At 40.3% G+C, this 21,512-nt stretch overlaps 1 protein-coding gene across 1 annotated transcript in view; it reads left to right on the top strand.

Annotated features, from left to right (window-relative positions):
• Window positions 1-15,139, top strand: part of GRIK3 (glutamate ionotropic receptor kainate type subunit 3) — a 1,024,044-nt gene extending 1,008,905 nt beyond the window's left edge. Inside the window, exon 16 of the mRNA XM_069223872.1 lies at window positions 11,469-15,139. Coding sequence (XP_069079973.1) covers window positions 11,469-11,666 — 198 coding nt within the window. The 3' untranslated portion in view covers window positions 11,667-15,139. The remainder of the gene's footprint in view (window positions 1-11,468) is intronic.
• Window positions 15,140-21,512: the final 6,373 nt, after the last annotated feature.

Genomic DNA, 21,512 nt, shown 5'->3' with positions numbered 1-21,512 from the left:
CCCCACTTGTTGGAGCAGGGGTCTCTCCAGAGACTGCAGGTGCTGGCAGAGAGAAGTCTTTGCTGTCCCAGAGACTTCAAACAACAGGAGGCAAGCACTAAATCAAGCCCTTGGAGATTTCTTCACAAGATGGAAGGCACACAAAGTCCAGTCTTTGCCCTCTTACTCTGGCAGAAGCAGCAACTGCAGGATAGCTCCACAAAGTACAGTCACAGGCAGGGCAGCACTTCTCCTCAGCTCTTCAGCTCTTCTCCAGGCAGAGGTTCCTCTTGCTGTCCAGAAGTGATCTAAAGTCTGTGGTTTTGGGTGCCCTTCTTATACCCAGTTTCTCCTTTGAAGTAGGCCTACTTCAAAGTAAAGTCTCTTTTGAATGTGAAATCTGCCTTTGCCAGGCCAGGCCCCAGACACTCACCAAGGGGTCGGAGACGGCATTGTGTGAGGACAGGCACAGCCCTTTCAGGTGTAAGTGACCACTCCTCCCCTCCCTCCTAGCACAGATGGCTCATCAGGAAATACAGACTACACCCCAGCTCCTTTTGTGTCACTGTCTAGTGTGAGGTACAACCAGCCCAGCTGTCAAACTGACCCAAACAGGGAATCCACAAACAGGCAGAAATGGCATAAGCAAGAAAATGCTCACTTTCTAAAAGTGGCATTTTAAAACTCACACTCTTAAAATCAACTTTACTAAAAAATGTATTTTTAAATTGTGAGCTCAGAGACCCCAAACTCCACATGTTCATCCGCTCCCAAAGGGAATATACACTTTAATCATATTTAAAGGTAGCCCCCATGTTAACCAATGAGAGGGACAGGCCTTGCAACAGTGAAAAACGAATTTAGCAACATTTCACTGTCAGGACATATAAAACACATTACTATATGTCCTACCTTAACCATACACTGCACCCTACCCTTGGGGATACCTAGGGCCTACCTTAGGGGTGACTTACATGTAAGAAAAGGGAAGGTTTAGGCCTGGCAAGTGGGTACACTTGCCAAGTCGAAAGTACAGTTAAAACTGCACACACAGACACTGCAGTGGCAGATCTGAGACATGATTACAGAGCTACTTATGTGGGTGGCACAACCAGTGCTGCAGGCCCACTAGTAGCATTTGATTTACAGGCCCTGGCACCTCTAGTGCACTTTACTAGGGACTTACTAGTAAATCAAATATGCCAATCATGGATATACCAATCACATACAATTTACACAGAGAGCATATGCACTTTAGCACTGGTTAGCAGTGGTAAAGTGCTCAGAGTTCAAAAGCCAACAGCAACAGGTCAGAACAAATAGGAGGCAGGAGGCAAAAAGAATGCGAATGACCCTGCATAAGCAAAAAAGTCCAACATACCCTAAATAGCCCAAAAATATCTTAGCACCGGGGAAAAGGCCTAGAAGCGAACGGGTTAATGTACAGCATTTATACCACATCATGGAGAAGGACCTCACAAGGATGCCCTGAGTCAGCCTGTATCTTCATTAGTCTGGAACAAGCATTTGATACACCTAGTAGGGATTATATGCATGTGGTATTGAAACAATAGGCCTCTGCCTGTGAATGTTACAGTGGATACAAATATTACATTCCTGTCTCACCACCAGGGTAAAAACATGCCAACACACATGTGAACTGTAGAACATTGCTCGGGGCACCAGACAGGGATGCCTGCGCTCCCCTCTTCTGTTTGCCCTGACAGTGAAACCTTTGGCAGTCAAACGTCAGACAATGGGGTTTGTAGGGCACTGAGGAATACCACTGGGAGATACTACACACACTATATCCCTCAGTACATTTTGATATGCTATTGTTTCTGCACTCCTTCTATGGCTATATTAGGCTCCTTCCATGTCTTTGGGCCTCAGAGTCGACCTGACTAAAACTTTATTTTCAAGGTACACCAAGACGCCCTCTCCTTTTACCTCATGTTTGGCCCAGACCGTGTTTAATGGGCCCACGTTCATTTATCTCAGAATCAAAATCTTTCACATTCTGGTGGATCTCCTAGATGACAACATCAGTGCCATGATATGTGCCATGAAACCCCAGGTGGTCTTTTGGAACACTTTTCCACTCAAAACAATGGGGCATATAGCCCTCTCAAAGATGTTTGTCCTCCCACGTATATTATGCCACTTTGCATATCTGCCAGTATTGGTCCCTGTGATGATGTTTCGGAATCTCAATACCATACTACTTGATTTAATAAGGAGCACAGGTCATCACTGCATCACCCTATCTAAACTTCTCCTACCACCTGACCTTGGTGACCTCAATACACCAAACTTTTGTGCTTACTATTATGGGCCACAACTGAAATGGCCCACCTACCTGCTCGCAAGGCATCACCTGACTGAGGCGAGTCTCAAAGCAGACCAGCTAAAGGACGGAGCTCTACATTCAGCCCTATCCCCCACATCAGAGGGCAGACCACCTTAGTTCACTACTGGATGTGGCATCCATCTGTCGCTGCAATGCCCTATAATATACCAAAACTGCACCCACTTATGGTTCAGCACTATTACTGCTAGGACTTCTGACATAGCCAAAAAAAGGTTTAACACCGAGGAGGAAAAGGCCTAGAAGCGAGCGGGTTAATGTACAGCATTTATACCACATCATGGAGAGGGACCTCACAAGGATGCCCTGAGTCACCCTGTATCTCCATTAGTCTGGAACAAGCATTTGATACACCTAGTTGGGATTATATGCATGTGGTATTGAAACAATACGGCCTCTACCTGTGAATGTTACAGTGGATACAAATATTACGTTCCGAAAACATGCCAACACACATGTGAACTGTAGAACATTGCTCGGGCACCAGCCAGGGATGCCTGCTCTCCCCTCTTCTGTTTGCCCTGACGGTGAAACTTTTGGCAGTCAAACGTCAGACAATGGGGGTTGTAGGGCACTGAGTAATACCACTGGGAGATTCTACACACATTACATCCCTCAATACATTTTGATATGCTATTGTTTCTGCGCTCCTTCTATGGCTATATTAGGCTCCTTCCGTGCATTCGGGCCTCAGAGTCGACCTGACTAAAACTTTATTTTCCAGAAACACCAAGACGCCCTCCCCTTTTACCTCATGTTTTGCCCAGATCGTCTTTAAAGGGCCCCACGTTCATTTATCTCAGGATCAAAATCTTTCACATTCTGGTGGATCTCCTAGATGGTAACATCAGTGCCATGATATCTGCCGTGAAACCTTAGGTGGCCTTTTGGTACAGTTTTCCACTCACAACGATGGGACATATAGCCCTCTCAAAGATGGTGGTCCTCCCACGTATATTATGCCACTTTACATATCTGCCAGTACTGGTCCCTGTGATGATGTTTCGGAATCTCAATACCATACTACTTGATTTAATAAGGAGCGCAGGTCATCACTGCATCACCCTATCTAAACTTCTCCTACCACCTGACCTTGGTGACCTCAGTACACCAGACTTCCGTGCTTACTATTATGGGCCACAACTGCAATGGCCCAACTACCTGCTCGCAGGGCATCACCTGACTGAGGCGAGTCTCAAAGCAGACCAGCCAAAGGACGGACGGAGCTCTACATTCAACTCTATCCCCCACATCATAGGATGCACCACCTTAGCTCGATACTGGATGTGGCATCCATCTGTCGCTGAAATGCCCTATAATATACCAAAACTGTACCCACTTATGGTCCAGCACTATTACTGCTAGGACTTCTGACTCGACCCTAAGTGCTTTCCCCACGCGACCCTTTGTGACCGGAGGCTGCTGGACTGCCCACTGTAGGAGAACTCTTTGAGGATGGAATCTTGATGGACTTTTCTACCCTGAGCACCTGACTCGAGTTTCCCATGGGAAAGTTCCTCAACTATGGCAGAAATCGCAGGTTGGTCCTAGAGACATGGCAAACTCAGCATGAAGAGCTGCCTACTCACGCTGTGCTTTAGACCCTCCACACTATCGATCAAGGGAGACATCTTGTGACCTGGCTACGCAAAGGTATCCGAGCACCCACCAAAGTCTCCTTGCTGATCCTAGGGCAGAGTTGGGAGCTCGAGCTACACTTAATGACAAGAAGTGGCAGCTAATAATGCAATTCTCCTCAAAGGTTCCCCTGAACACATGCTTCAAATTCATCCAAACCTGCATACTCCATAAAGCATACACCTCACTCCTATTAAACTGCAGGAAATGTTTACAACTACCTCTCCAAAGTGTCCTCTGTGTCAGATGGCACCAGCGTACCTAACCCACATGCAAAGTTGAGGCCCTTCTGGTCGGGGGTGCTCGCTGCACTTGCACAGCTTATAGATCGACAACTCAAATACTCCCCAGGAATCATCCTCCTAGGGTGATACCCCAGACTGGACACGGCCAAACCTATCACCTGGTACTGAGGCCTTGCCCTCCAATTTGCTCACAACGCTGTCATTCAGCACTGGAATTCCTTGACACAGTCATCATTGTTGTCCTTGCACACTGATCCCTGGTACTCAGGTGACCACCACAACTATACGACGAGAAGAACAATTGGGACTTCATTGAGTGCCCATTGCAGACCTCTGGACACCTTACAACGCACTCACAAACGAATTATTCCCAACTATGATCTCCCACCTTGACAAAATATGCACCTGTTGAAACGTACCCGATAGTTTCCACCAAGCTTCGCTCCCCCTTCCCTGCACCCGTGGACACTGTCCGACTAACACTGATATCGCATGGAGCATCTCCAACCAAACTAACTTCTCGGCTTCCCCCTCCTCCCACGGAGCTGTTCATGTTTATTGATCACTGTTCTGCCAATGCTACCCAACCGAACTGCCAATGATACAGCAATAAAGCTATTGTGCATCTATAATCAATAAATGTAATAATGCCACACTGCATTTTCCTATCTGCAAAAATCAATAAAAATAGTTTTGAAAAAATAAACTAGTCTCTTGTCACGGTGCAACACATATCACAGGCTATTGTATGCCAGAACATTAGCCCAACTTTTTAGATACTCAGAGAAAATCTAAGCTTTAAATGTCTTCCTAGATGAAATCAATAAAAACTAATTTCTGAAAGCATAGGGTTCTACAACATGAGTTTAAGTGCCAGAAGGCAATGGCTGCGGTGTCTCGAGTGGCAGAATCAAGGCACAAAAAAGGTTTATCAAAAGGTATTATGTCCCAAGCCCTGTGCTTTCTTCAGCCACACTGATCTTCAGCAACATCTCGTGATATATATTTAATTCGAAGTAAACTTGACTTCTCAGTAAGATTAAGGCAGTTTACATTGTCAGACATTTAGATGTCACCATATGCAATGGCACTAGACAAAAGCAAAATAATCATTCTGAAGTTCCCCTTTTAAGAGTTTGCCCAAGCCTTAAAAAAAACGTCTGACAAGCCTGGGCCGAAGCACATGGTCAGCATTGTTGAGCTATAAAGGAGTGAGTGGCAGTGCATCTTAAGACTCAATGACTCAGAAAGTCGATAGCATGAATGTAACCAAACTATAGGATCAATGCAAAGTACTTAAAGGGAAGGCCTGGCCTCCGCAGGAAGCCAATTGGGCCGATCCGGCAAGAAACACTTTGACAAAAATGTAGAGCGTCCACAACGGTGTTCTCAAAAGATTTTAAAAAACGTCATGGGACACTTTGCAGCACCACTATAAAGGGCATTTTAGTGGTAGATTTGGTGGATGCCGTTCTATCCTGTTCGAGGCAGTTGTGACGTTATGCAGTTGCCTCATAGCAAAGACGTATCAAAATATTTTTAAAACATATCATGGCTGAAAGCAATGTTTAGCATCAAATGGGATAAATGCCCATCGTTAGGGACCAAAGGTGACCTGCTTGGCAGTTATCAGCACCTCAGCTTTACCAATATTGACCCTTTGCAATCCCTGACCTCTTTCACTCAGAAACGTAATAATGGACCCGATCCAGTTCACCATTCCAGAGTCAGAAATATATCTGGGTGCTGGCTGCATACATTAAAGTATGTATACCATGGCTATAGCTAGGGCCCCTGAAATTATGTGGCAGAAGAGGGCCATGTGGCAGGGTGGAGTAAATTATGCAGTAAGAAAGGGCAAATTATGTGGCACAATGCAGCACATTTGGTATAGTAGTACTACATTAGTTGGTAATTTTAAAACTTGGTAACCCTGCCTGGCCTTGGTAACACTTCATTAGTACCAATTTAATGCCCAAATATAACAATAAGCAACAGAACGGTGACCAGTCCAGCTTTGCGAAGGGCCTTCCACCACATGTCACTGCATTTTTAGTAATTTTTGAACCGTTTGAACAAGAAAAAAATCATTTTTTTGTTAAAATCTACAGATTATGTGGTAGATGATTGATTACGTGGCAAATGCAGCAAATTTCTAATTATGAGGAAAGTGCTGCAGCCCGATAATTGCACTAACCAAGTGGCCCTGGCTACAGCTAAGCTTAGCTATTGGTACAGTGTAGATATTGAAGTAATCAGGAAACAGCGTCAAGACTTGAGGAACCCCAAAAAGAATACTGAAAGTGAGGCAAGAAATAGATAAAGAGAGACCTTTTTGAAATGGTCTAGCATGACAGAAGAAAACCAGCTGTATCAGCGGTCGAAGAGCATTTTAAAAAGTATGGGAACTGTGATGCTGCATGCAGTGGGGGCGTAATCAGTGAGCATTGGGGCCGGGTCAAAGATGTGGCTAAAAAAATAAAATATTCTGTAAGTTTTTTTGGTCTTTCACTGTCCGGTAGCTACATATACAATAACATGCTGCTTAAATGAAAAATAATTTTTAAAAAGTTATTACTTCTTGAGAAATGCACTATAGTACATTATGAAACTGCTATTAGTTAATGTACTGCAGAGGTCTGTATGTAACTAGAGAGCCACAGAATTAAGTTTTGCTTGTGGCAGTGGAGAAAAGTGACATGTATGTTTAGCTCTATGAGGTCACAGTCTGTGACAGAAAGCACTGTGAATATGCAATCCATTATTTTAAGCTTGAGTCACACACAATTTTAGATAGACTGCTATAGAATGTGCAAAATGTTTAAGATAAAATGGTTCTTCAAAATATAGATTTTAGAAATACCCAGAGTGTATGTAGTGCCATTTATTTTACATTACTGTCCCTTCAACATCTCCTGATGTAGTAAACACCATATATAAAAACATTTACAATTAAAAGCAGGCACTTCACAACCAGTTGTTAACTCTTTGCACTACAACTCAAAAAGAATAAGGGCCTGATTTATACTTTTTTAGCACCACATTTGTGTCATTTTTTGACACAAAATCAGTACAAATTTACAAAATATAATTTAATTTTGTACGTTTGCGCCGCTTTTGCGTTGAAAAATGATGCAAATGCAGCACTAAAAAAGTATAAATCAGGCCCTAAATCTTTGTCAAACCAGTGCTCTGAGTGATTAGGTCAATTAAAGCCAGTATGGTCTCCAAAGCATCCTTTACATTTTCAGAATAAATCATAGTTTACATTTGCATGCCTTTCAGGCAAGCAGGCACCCTGGCAGGAAAGCTTCTTTACTGTCTATCTGGCTTTGGTTTCATCGCACAGGAGACTCACCAAATTAACAACACTTCAGCTGAGGCATTTAAACTGTTGCAATTAACTGTCCCGGGATGGTTGTCTTCACAAAAAGTAGGGGAACCGTGTTTCATAAATTGTTAAAATATGGGCACGTCATGCCCCTCCAATCCCACCCACTTCGACCATTGAGCTGTATGCCTGTCCACTTTCCCTGATCTTATGCCTATCCAGCAGGACACGAACAGGAGGGCATTCAGAGCAGCTAGGAGTAAGGATTCTGTGCAGTGATGGGGTCAAGACAAAAGATGAATCAGACATGATTTATTGACAATATGGGGCCCTTAGGCAACAGCAATATTGGCCAAAAATTGGATTGAGATAAGGACGTTTAATAAGAATGCGAACAGTAGCCTCCTTAGATGAAGTACAGGAATGACTGAGCCGCCAGTCAGAGAAAAACTGGTACTGTTGTAAAGAGAAGATGCTAGACTGAACTAATCTACTTAGCAAAACACATATGAGATGATTCAGATGGGGAGCAGATTTTATGGTTGCTGCATATTTTCCTGTTTGCATTAGGTTAATTGGTGATAAGGGTCAAAGAATGAGAGGGTAAGAAGCTGAAGTAGGCAGATTTATATACTTCGAACTTCGAATATCCCATTCCTTTTGCATGAATATAAGTGCCAGGGAGTCACAGCTGGCTTGAGAAGATGTAGTTTTACATTTTCCTACAGAGGATATAGATATCCCCTGAATGGTATGAAAAAATTATTTTTATTTGCTACTGTCTTCTGTGAAGCACAAATAATGAAATCCTTTGCTATCATCTTAAATGAGTTCCGTTTTGCGAAATACCATTTTGTAATTGTATGATGATCCTCAAAGTAGTTAAACTTTCACAATCCACTTAGCATCCATTCTAAACCTCCATTTAACAAGTTACCACTAAGCAAATATTTGAAGAACTGCTGGCTTTGTGCCACCTTACTAGTAATGTCACTTGCTTATTATATGCAATATGCTTGTTTCGTTAAACACCTGACTTAGAAGGTATCTAGGCTCAAGACATTACCATAATATTGCATTCTTCAGTGGTTCCAGATACTGGTCTCATGAAGATAGATTTGATTGGTCTGAGTCACAAAGCATCCTGCCAAAATACACCCAAGGTGGCTGAGATGTTAGGATATGTTTCACTTCAGGGTTGTCCGCACAAAGCCCTTTAGTCAATTACACAATCCGAAAGACTTCCCGAGCGCAGAGACGTTGAGTTCAATCGTACTTTATGAACTTTGTTCAAAGCGTTTGTAATGACATTTTTACCGTTCTTACTCTTCCAGTCATGAATGTGTCTGAACAAACTTGGGAGAATGCACTCTGACACTTCCAGGTGTGAGTGCCTTGTGCAGGGTGTGGGGGCTACCAGTAGCTGGTATTGTTATTAATTCAAGGACCCTAAGCATACCTAAAACTAGGAGTAGGAGGCCCCTTATGATTGCCACGTACTTGAGTCCTTACGAACAAATTTTGCTCAACCTATGAATTTACTTTATATTTCATTGTAGTCTGTTATGTTACTATGATTGTTTCATTGTGTATTTTACTGCATGGATATATTTATACTGTTTTGGTTTTTATTGACTAAAACAATAAATTACTACTACTACTGGTCTGGCTCACAATGCACTATGGGGGTCATTCCGACCCCGGCGGGCGGCGGGCACCGCCCAAACACCGCCCGCGGTCAAATGACCGCGGGGACCATTCTAACTTTCCCGCTGGGCCGGCGGGCGATCTTCAAGAGATCGCCCGCCGGCCCAGCGGGAAAGCCCCAGCAAAGATGAAGCCGGCTCCGAATGGAGCCGGCGGATTTGCTGGGGTGCGACGGGTGCAGTTGCACCCATCGCGATTTTCAGTGTCTGCCCAGCAGACACTGAAAATCTTAATGGGGCCCTGTTAGGGGCCCCACGACATCCGTTCCCGCCAGCCTCTTCCTGGCGGTGTAATCCGCCAGGAACAGGCTGGCGGGAAGGGGGTCGGAATCCCCATGGCGGCGCTGCATGCAGCGCCGCCATGGAGGATTCCCCCAGCCGGGGGAAATCCGGCGGGAAACCGCCGGACCCGGCTGGGCGACCGCGGCTTCACACCCGCGGTCGGAATACCTGATGTAGCACCGCCAGCCTGTTGGAGGTGCTACCTCCGGCCTCTACCCTGGCGGTCCATGACCGCCAGGGTCGTAATGAGGCCCTATTTCCTATATCCAAGCTCATGGGGGGAGCAGGGCAAACTGCAAGGGGTTCGGGTTTCGCTTTGGCTCTAAAAAGTGAACACATCATGGAGAGGAAACAAAGCAGGGCATTGAAGTGGTAATTGTAAGCAATGCAGATCTGAAGAGTTATGTTAGGATATAAATCACAATAGCAGGCTAGTGGCTGAATGTGGAAGGACATCTTAGGTGATGAGTGCAAGTGCAGAGGCAGCAAAAATGCGTAGGTAGCATAAAAGGAGAGCAAAGTGGCAAGGCAGGCATTGGTTTACCAAAATCCTCCAGGGTATTCAAAGAGGCAGAGTGATTAGCAGATGGTTGGGAAAGTGTTCCCACAATATAATGGGCAAAGGTAATGGATGCCATCTAGGTAAGCACAAAAACAAGATAAATAAAACCCAGGAAACAGAATGTGAACACACAAATTGGAAATCAGCATACCAAGGATATGTAAAGGAAGTAGTTGGGTTCGACTGAGAAATTCATGCAAGGAGAAACCCACATTGACTATTTACAGACAAAAAGCAGTAGTACTCATAATTCCCTGTATGTATCAGGTTTTTGTAGGACAACATCAGAGGGTAAATAACAGCTCTCTTAATTCAACAATTACCCACCGGGCAATGTTACCAAAGACTGGACGCTGTCATAGTGGAGAATAAAGGAGCACGCAAATATGAGTATGATAATCTCAACTGTATTTGAAGACATGCCAAATTTACTGATAAAGTAAGAAGCACTGTGACCAGCAAAAGCCTAGGGACATATTTATGAAAGGCTTGCACCACCTTTGTGTCATTTTTAGTGGTGCAGAGACGGTGCAAACTTCTCAACTATATCTATGAGGCCAGGCAAAGCCACTTTGCATGGCTTTGAACGGCCTCATAGCTATGGAGTAAGGCAAATCACTGCATTGCCATACTCTGTACCAGAGATGCATTACATGCGCTTTGCGGTGGGTTTACACATCCCCAGATTTACAAGAGCCAGTAAACATGGGGATGTGGCAAAACCTTACGCGTCCCCAGTGGAGGCGCAACAAGGAGAAATATTGTAATTCTTTCTTGTTATTGTCTCCTTCTATGTGTGCTGCATTTTGCAACACACATAGAAAGAAGAAAAAAGTCTCCTGGGATTGTTTTGTGCGGGAAGGTGCCCCTTTCTACACAAAAACAATCCTGCCGACAACACAGACACAATTGCCGCATGGTGCAAGGGTGCCAGTGTTGGCGCTAGGCAGCCTAAAAGACACCAGTGTGGTTGGAAGGGACAGAAATGCCCTGTTTCACATAGATACAGTGCATTCCTATACTATCCTTGTGACGCAGAGCATCGCAGCAAGATGCCTTGTTGCGCTGCACTGCCCTACACCAAGAGTTCATAAATCTGAGACCTGGTGCAGTAGAAGGGCCACTGTAAAAGGTAGTTTAAATCTAATAAAGATCCTCCTTCCCTATTTACAAGTGTGACTGTAAATGATGAAAACACACGCATGTTGGTACAAAAAGCAAACCCCACATTTGGAGTTGAAATAAAGTATATGTACAGAACACATCTGTATTAATTTAGAAAATGGTTAAATGAATTACTAGTAATCCCTGAATTTTAATGTTTATTAAACTTTTGTTGAACTTTTTCTCCCCATAGCGCTCCTTTTGCAGCACCATGGCCGATGAAGTCCGGTTGTCTTTGACTTGTCAGCGACGAATCAAACACAAACCACAGCCTCCTGTTATGGTAAAGACTGATGCAGTCATTAACATGCACACATTCAATGACAGGAGGCTTCCTGGGAAGGATAACATGACTTGTAGTAATTCTGGATTAAACCCCGTATTTCCATAAAATGCGACTCAAAGACAGTGTTTAAGATGCACATTCATCTGGGAAGAGGAGAAGCCTGGTTTGGTTCAATTTGAAGAACAAGGCCTTTAATACAACACACTTATTGTGCGAATATGAGCATCTTCAGCATGGAGTACACTCTGTTCTTTTTTCTTTTGTTTTATTTTGTTTTCCAAGCCAAGGCGTAAGTACTTTGGGCCTCTTAATGTCCAGACATGCTTCTTCTGGAGTATGATGTTTACATTTTGAACAAAGAGAGGCAAAAGAGATTCAAGCTGATCCAGGCCTCATTGGAAACCGTGGAGAACACAGCTGGTCTTCTTTGAGCATGGCAATAAAAGAAAAGTGTTTTGTTTATACAGGTGTTACATAATTGACTGTAGATGTGTGCATCAATTTGGAAGTGTCATCCACAGCACATTTATTGCAAATCCAAGGTTAAATTTGATTGTCAAAGCTGCTATTTCTTTGGAGCAGCTCACCATGACCTTTTACCTCAAATGCTGTGTTGACTCCTTGTTGTCAATATGGAGTCTGGCAGAGACAAAGTGATGACAGAGGGAAGGTACAATATGTCTGAATCAGACAGCTGGTGAAGATATGACATGCAGTTGTGAAAGTGGCACACAACATCCCCCCAAATGGAAAGATATCTGGGTTACGGACGGACAAGGAACATAAAGAACCATCATTTTCTCTATGATTGAAATTTATACCAGAGTCACTTTGAAGCACTGAAGAAAGCTATAATGCCCTGTGGTAAAATTTTGTACACTGTTTATCTGCAAAGAGTTTTATTTCCCCCAAGCATTTGTCGTATACAGGACGTTCAGTCTCCTTCCAGGAACTCAATGTCTCCAAATTTGAACATCTTGACATCTGAGAATCTTTTCCTTTGCAGTAACGCTGATATTGTTTTCTTTTTATTTAATTTGGGATTTTGGCTTTGCCATATCATAGTTTTGTAAGACAGATCTGCTTAGTGGAAACAGTCCTTGGGCCTGATTAAAGGTACGGACATCCGAAGACCGGCGTACCCGTGGTGGCAGTCCAACCGCCATATTAGAATTCTGGCAGTTGGACTGCCACAAGACCAGCTGCCACCACCAGGATTGTGGATCACAACATGTTGGCAGTAGTGAAAGCCCTGTTCAAGCACGGTGGTGCCAATGTCAGCACTGCCATGCTAATCATGACTTGACTTTCCACTGGCCATAAAAAGGCAAGCAGAAACCCAAACACGGGGCCACAGGGGGGCCCTGCACTGCCCATGTCCAGGTCATGGGCAGTGCAGAGACCTTCCTGTCAGCACAGTTTGAATGCGCACTGTCTGCCACAGCAGACAGTGCGCATTCCAACCGTCCTATCAGCACAGTCAGTGCAGCTGGCATTGACCTCACCTCTCTTATATAGCTGAAGCCACTGCCACCGCACTGACTGTCCCACCAGCCCCACAGGAACATCATAATATGGCGGTCTGGAGGCTGCTGTATTGGAGGTCCAACCTCAGACCGCCAAATTTGTAATCAGGCTGTTTGTGTTGAAATCCCATCAAGAAAATGCTTAGCATGGAATAATTGGTTACTAAATTCCTGGCTGATGGTTCAAAATTACACAAATGAATTACAGCTAGATTTAATGTGTAAGTCCTATTTCAGCATATATTTTCTTATTTCTAAAGGATGATTTATTGAGGATGATGAACGCTTAAGAGAGATGATAGTCAACAACATTCTCTGCAAAAATTATTGCCAATTATTTTAAAAGACTCTAAATACTGTTGAAGGAGCTGATACTACTCATTGATTAAATGTGTCATTATATTGGCCACTTGTGCTGAAATGTTGATGTAACTGCCAAACTTTAGAGAGCAAATCTCAAGTAATACTTGGTGCATGATGTGGCACTTTGTAATTATACATGAAATTATATAATGGCATCAATACTTTTTAACATACTACACAGGTATAAAGCATTCTTCAGTGCTTTCAGAAATGTTGTTTAAGGCCTTTACGCAGTACAGTGAATCATAAAATGAAAGCACAACCAGTGCAAGGAGAAACAAAACAGAATGGTTACTATAAACAGTGACTTTCCAGTTGTAAAGATGTAATTACTGTTTAGCAAATCACATTGTTTCCTAACTGTTATTGGTAACAAGCCATACCACATTTTTGTCTTATGATTTAACTGACCATACCAATTCTGTCCTTGTTCCATTTTAAAGGAATGCAAAGGCATTTAGGGAAGGGAAGTTAGTTCTCAACAAACCAAAATGATATGGAATCATTCAATAAAAATCATAAATTAAACGCAAATGCAACAATAACCTTTATGACGATCATGTACGAGGTTTGGTTATGAAGTATTGATGTTGGTTTTAATAATACCGCATTAGAGGATGTTAAGGGGATAATAAAGCATTACAATGAATTTCCTGCCATGCTCAAATGATACAAAACTAGACTTACACAGTAGTCTGACTGTTGTTTATGGCTGAAGAAAATTTGCAAATCTTCTATTTCATCACCCAATTGATTTCCACCACATTACTCTGTATGACTGCTCTTTTCCTCTGTTATGTATCCTCATGTATAATTATGTATGTAGCATTGTTAAAACTATATGATTATACACAGTGTTTTTGAAAGATATGTCGTTAGAAGATGGTCCTATTTTTCTAATGGGCGAAGAATTATCGTAAATAATGTCTCAATTCGCCCTCAGTTTAGTAGTGTACATTTCTGCTATCTTGTATAGAGGTTTTAAGAAAGTATCAATAAGATGTATATTGGAATACCTACACATTTTCAAAATATATTGTTAGAATGCCTCGGAGACGCCAATGTGAATTTATGTGGGCTGGAGCCTACTGCCTGAGTCATTCTTGAAATGTCACATTTTTTATTGCAATTGTGAAGTTCACAGTTAATGGTCTATAACTTCAACATTTTAGGACAAAACCATACAAGAAAAAAAATCCCTGTGCAGAGCTAGATTGGCAGCTATAACGCCATCATATTTTTCTATGTATTTCATTTCTAATAAAATTGCATGAAAGGATTCTACAGTTCTTCCTCTTACATTAATTTGTGGAAAGCATCCATTTAAGTATACATACATTTTGCATTTTATGCTCCTCTATTACTAAGTAAACTATGATGACCATTTCTTAAACCTAACAATCCATTAGACACCTCTTAACTTTATTCTCAGTGTATTGTAACTGCGTCATAATGCTGACCCTCAAATATGCCTGCAGTTATTGTACATTTTGAGGGTAGACATCTCGCTTTGGTTGACTAAAATATTTTTAAAGTCCAAGCTGCCTTTAGTTTGTTGCATTTTGTATCTTGGAACTGTTCAAGAGAAAGGTCCAGTTTTGAGTATTTCAATACCCACTATTTCTCCTTATATATTGATTTGATTGGGAAACGGCCTAACCCACAATAAATATCTCCAAGGTTGTGGAGTATGTAATTGGTCCTATGACATTTAATTCCCTCCATCATTACAATGATGCAATGATTGCTTTAGCTACTGATATGCAGCCTGCAGCATTCCACACAACATCTACAAACTGAATCTTGCATCAAATTGGGCAAATTTTATACTGTGCTTAGATGAGCATTGTTAATTTGTGCTGCACTCTTAAACATAATGAACAGGTGTATGAATAACAATTTAGATGCGAGTGTAACATGGAAGTAACACTGACCATTAGGTGAAAAGTGTGTTACCAATACATAATTTGGTAATGCAAAACAGTATGTCAGTTAAATGCCTTGGGACAGGGTATTACCACCATCTCATTTGTTCCTACTTCAGTCATGTTCTATGAGAAGATGAAGTTTTAAGGGTATTTGTGTTTGCTGTTCACACAAAAGGTATTCATAGGATAACACCCCTCTGCAAGTACAAATAAAGAAGGCTGTAGTAAAGTAAAAATAGTAGAAATTTAAAAGGAGGACTGATGATATTATAAATGTTGACTAAAATGTGCCCTATCTGGACAGGGGGAATAATTCTAAAAGTTAAAATTGGTCCCAGGAAAGTTAGTCTACAAATTAATTGATTCATATTTTTAATATCTCCACCATGCCTGTTTCACAGGAATAATAACAAGATAACAGCTATTGAATCTTTTATGCTGAAAGCCATAAATATCACAAATGCATTATGCTAATACCAGTTTGAAAATAAGTCATTGTAGAAATAATCTTAGATCACAGTGAAGTTGACTTACAACTTGAATCCATTTGATCTCAGTTGTATGTGAAATATTATTTGAAATATACACAACTTTTCACAATACAAAGTATATTTAGCACATCGATTTGCACACATATTCTGTTTAAGATTTTGCAACCACATGTGGTTTTCAATTTCTGGGTGGGGGATCCATTATGGTATTATCAGGATCACGGTCATGTTTAAACTCCAGCATGCAGATTAGGTCCTACTTTATGAGGCATGCAAATAACATTAGAATGTGAAAGAACACACCACAGAAATTTACATTTTTAGGAGATTGCCCCTACTTGCCTGTAAATCTGAACAGTTTGTTACTATTAGCAAAGTTGAACATACATTAAATTTTGTGGTTAAAATATAACATACAATTTGCATTCTCTTTTCTTGTTCCATAGACTCTTAGGTCTGAGATTTGTAGACTAACATACAATACAGGCACTTGTGAAAAATCTAAGTCATTGATTTAGCCATTTTAAATCAACCAGCTAGAATTTACTCCCAAATTTCAAATCAATACTCATGAAAACTGAGTCCATGATCTTAATTTCTTACACAGTATCAACTTGTACTTAAAGCAGTCATTGTACTGCACCTATCTTCCATAAAATGAGCCCAACATCTTTTTGTCAGGGTTGTTATCTTAATAGTGGCAACATAAAATGACAATGGAGATACACATTCAAACACCTTTTTATTGCACTTTGTCTCACTTAAGTACTTTTAATAGTAAAATGAAATGCATTACATACAGTCAAATTAAAGTATTATATATAATAATGTTTTTCTGCTGCAAAGTAAGGCTACTGTGATCGGCTGGAAAGAAGGAAAGCATGCATACTGATTAAAGGGGTATAATTGGTTGGTTCCATTGCCCAAAGTACCAATCTAGTCAGACATTATGGCTATTTTGAAATGTAATTTGTCTGAAATTGGCCCACTTCTCAGTCCTCTTTAGTTTCAGATTTTGCCCGCATTGCAAAATAAAAACATTTTTTTTCCTATAATTTGGATAGCCTGTTCCATATTTATTAATCCACTGCCTGCGAATGATACAGCATCATACAAAAATAAGAAATACTTTAGGCAAAATGTGAACATAAAAAACTAATAGCATTAGAATAGTACTTGGGTTTAGAAGTTCATTACTTCCAAAAATCAAAACTATTTCTAAATGCAACAGAATAATGAAAGTGAGTCAATGAAAACATGAAAGGAGTGACAAGATCCAAAAGACTTTACTTATGTGCATGGTGTTTTTATAGCACAACCTATTCAAAAGGCGGAGAGTGCAGCACACTCTACAGAATCAAGGGCAACCAGAAAGTCAACAAGTGATTGAGGGATTGCAGAGTGCTAAGAGAAAATGTGACTATTACTACATCATGATGTACATGATGTAATGCTTTCCAAGTGTTGTCTCTTCAGTTTTTTCTAAAAAAGAAACTGAATTATGGCAGTCTTCACAAACAAATTGATATAATTCCTGATCATGGGAGAAGGCCTGTCCTCTTTTCTGGATCTAAGAAACTAGTTCTAGACTGGGCCCTTTCAAAAATGTTCTTCTAGCTTTCCATTCTGTTAGTAGCACTGTGCCTTTGGCTGATTTGTATGACAGGTGACATTGATTTGTATAACCTTAACTTTCAATCCATCTTTGTGTCTGGGTGATAGAATGAACAACATTTCTCCATTAATTTATGGTAAATAATAATTAAAATCTGTTTCTGCTCTGAGATAGAGAATTTGCAGACTTTGAGATTGCAGAAGAGGCAGATCTGTAACATAATATTGCATGGATGGAAATGGGTGTAGGATGTTTTGCTGGGAATCTAAATCCCAGAAGCATATGTTTGACAACTGTTGGAATCCTAAAGAATGTTTAATTCCACACCTCTTACTATTGTTTCCTAACTTTGGATAGGGTAAGTTAATTTGGTGTACTGGTGTGAGAATACCAGGTTTGTGCTCATTTGCTTTACACAAACATAATTGTATGGAGATCTTAAAAACTGGGCTGACCATACATTGTGTAGTTTCTTGTTTTACTTATGCTTCCATCAGCAACATACCATTCTCTCATGAGGAAATGCATAACTGGAACTGTGAAATGGTATGTGAACCCCAGCCACGTCTGCTGGACAAACATCAGATGGCTCACAATTTCTAGAAACTAGATTGACATAGTTTAAATCTTGTGAGCTTCTTGTAGGTAAGTGCATCATTGCAGGTGGTTTGCAGGCGAATATCCATCCAGGCTTAGAAAACATAAAACCTATAGTTCTTGCAAGAATTATACATGGTACAGTGACAAACAACTGCAACTTTACCCACAGCTAAAATATACACTATGTTCCAAGGCTAAAGTTAGTGAAAACCTAATTTGCAAGAGGAGTTAAAACAAAACAAAAATGAAATGTTATTGACAACGATTCTTAGAAAAGGTCATTAGGAGAGATACCCATTTTCTTTATGAGATATATGTGGAGAGTATTTTCTTGCAGGCAGTTCAGATTATTATTGCAGTAAGAGAGATATGTGGTAAAGTGAGTATGAGTTAATTCTCATAATAATATTACAGTGTACAAAATGAGAATAATCAATGATAAATAGATATGGGCAAAACCCCCACTTTGCCTCCATTGATAGAATTACCTTTACTGACAGAACACTTCATATACTTAGTTAAGAAGACGTTACCTCATCAAAGGTGAAACCACACATGGTTCAAATCAAGAGTGTTTTGACTAGGTCTATGTAGCCGGTAGGCTTTACCTATTTGTCTCTACTGCAATATGGAGGTAAAGGCAGGGTGTGGTTTGAAGAAAGATAATAAATGGGATTGGGTCATGAGTGTTTAATACCCAAAAAGCAGAAACTCAACCGTTAGGTGCCACAAGTCCATAGAATTTCTAAACATTTTATCACAAACATATCTTAGTTCTAAAAGTGTGGTCCCCTGTGTAAGTATTGGAGCAGCATTATTATCAGACAGGTGGGTGATAAGAGTTTAATCATTCACAGTCCAGTGGACAGAAGATAACTGGTGTTTTAAAACAATTAATTAAAATCCAGTACAATAGTAAGTGTATGTCTCAGATTTACAGTTACAGCATGCTTTGAAACCCTTAAAGATGTGTTTTATGGCACCAAAACTATAAAGGAGTACAGATAAGGTGGCTAACAAATACTCCCATTTCCCTAAACAGTCTATCATGTCTACATAATTCAGCACCAAGTACTTCCTGCCTTTATTCTGACACCAAATGCTTTCACCAAGGAAACTATCAAAATTAAAAGTGAAGATGAGGGCAAATGTGACTAAGGTTGCTTGTGTCCAATATACAGGTGAATTTAACTCTGTATTATATTTTATTATCAAAGGTAAATCATCATGATATTAAGGCTTTTTACCAGGGCTAAGACATGTTATTTTTTTTTTTCCAATGTCGTCTTTTAAGCAAAATGCAGAACAGCATGTTTGGCCATGGAATTGTCTTCTGTGACGTTTGTATTCTAAGGTCAGCCAAAGCACTAAGGCCCATATTTATGATTTTTTAGTGCCGCATTTGTGTCGTTTTTTTTACGCAAAATCAGCACAAACTTAAAAAATAGAATTGTATTTTGTAAGTTTGCACTGCTCAAAAAAATTAGCTAATGTGGCGCTAGAAAAGTAAAAATATGGGCCTAAATATGCATAGCTGTGTGCAATATATAATATAATCTACAAATAACTACATGCACAGATAAGCATCAAATTTACTTTCTATCGGCACCTTACTATTTCGGATTATAAGGTGACTGTATCCTCTTTCTTGTGAATTTCTGTTTAAATATGCATTTATATCAATGCCTTTCTTATAAATATTCACCAAACTGGAAACCTGCTATTGTTCAAAGCAATGCTTTATATCTTCTTATTGCAGCACCCCTTAGCATTTACTCACCAGTATCTAAGTAACTTATACTTACTCCGGCCAGCAATTCTAGCACTCTCCTATTTTCAAACCAAAGGTATTAATAAAACATTAAAAATCAAAATCGGCTGGTCACTTTACACCACATCATCAACTACAACAAAACATTACCAATTTACAGTAGCACCACATCACCAAAAAAAATAAAAACAATGTATTACAATACTACTATGAGAATGCTAACAGCTTGCTTTATATTTTATTCATGAAGACGTTTTTCATGGGTAACAGCAATTAGGCACAATATGTGTAATTTGCCATTTATATTAAGATATATGGTAAACAATAAATTCAGACAAATACCTTGATCTGAGAGATTTCACTAAAGTTTTGAATAGTATAATTTACATACTCTTAAATCTATGCTTGATAATCTATTTCCTTTAACTTTTGAATAAGGAGGAATTACAGAGCAGAGGATAGGTTGCTTAACTCTCAATAGACATATACCCTAAAAATCGGGCATATTATTCACTGTATTCCATTTTCCATCTAGCCTTGCCCTGTCTGATGACCTGTCATTCCAATGGTGTAGAACTAAATCAGAGTACAGGTACCCCTTCATGAAGGTACAAAAGAAGTGAAGCCAAGAGTTGACATGACACCCCCCTCTTGAAACATACCAGACTCTGCATTGATGAAATCCAGTTCCTGGAATTTGCACAACATTTTTGAAAATGATTATCTGCTAGGATATTGTCATGATGCCATCCTACCAATTTCACTTTGTGCAAATCATAAAATGAAGAAATGTCAAGGTTTCTTTAATGCTAAGACTGAAAGTGGGGTGGTACTGTTCTAAACTTCCAAGTGAAAAATATCTAAATATAGTGACTCATGAACAACGTCAGGCCACTTGACAAATATACAAAGAAGAGTTACTGGGAAACTACCTTTTTCTAAAGGGATGTTGCAAGTACTATGCATTTCAAAATGTTAGAGAGTTCCAACATCGTGCAGACCACATAATGTTGCACGTGATTAAGAATGATAAAATTAGACCTTCTGTGCGTCCTTCTCAGATGCATTGTAATAGGTATGAGGCCAAGTGTACAGAAATGGGCATCAGTAGGCTTCTGATCATGGCTGTGGGTAAATTGCTATATACAAATACTACACTCCTCAATTTTAGTGCTGTTTTTGAGAAATGCTGTAGACTCCAATCACCTTTCATTTTAAAATGGATATTGTACTTCTATTATCATTGAGTATTTTGTTTGGGAAATCTATAAACAAATACTTTCATTCACAACAAACGTCAGAGCGCTTAAGTAATGTTTAATCCTCACAATGCATTTAGTATAATCTACAATATCATAGCGTGATGTTATGAGCCTGTAAAGGAGAAGTGTATCTGTTAGAAGTCATTAATTGACAATGTTAATTGAAATCCATAACATATTTTTTCCAGATTCTAGTTGGTTACGTTGGACAATCTAAAATCAAAACCATTTTTATTGAACGCCCCTGATACCTACAACTTTCAATCACATATGTTTCGCAAACACTGGTCTTCTGCCAATCAGGGGCATTCCTTTGTGGACATGCAGAATTTATATAAATATAGTTTTTGTAAACATTTTGTAACAATTTTTGGTTTCATAGTAACTGTGTTACT

This window comes from Pleurodeles waltl, chromosome 3_1, assembly GCF_031143425.1.
Source record: "Pleurodeles waltl isolate 20211129_DDA chromosome 3_1, aPleWal1.hap1.20221129, whole genome shotgun sequence".
Taxonomy (NCBI): domain Eukaryota; kingdom Metazoa; phylum Chordata; class Amphibia; order Caudata; family Salamandridae; genus Pleurodeles; species Pleurodeles waltl.
The sequence above is the reverse complement of the archived record's forward strand: the minus strand, read 5'-3'. Positions and strand labels throughout refer to the sequence as shown.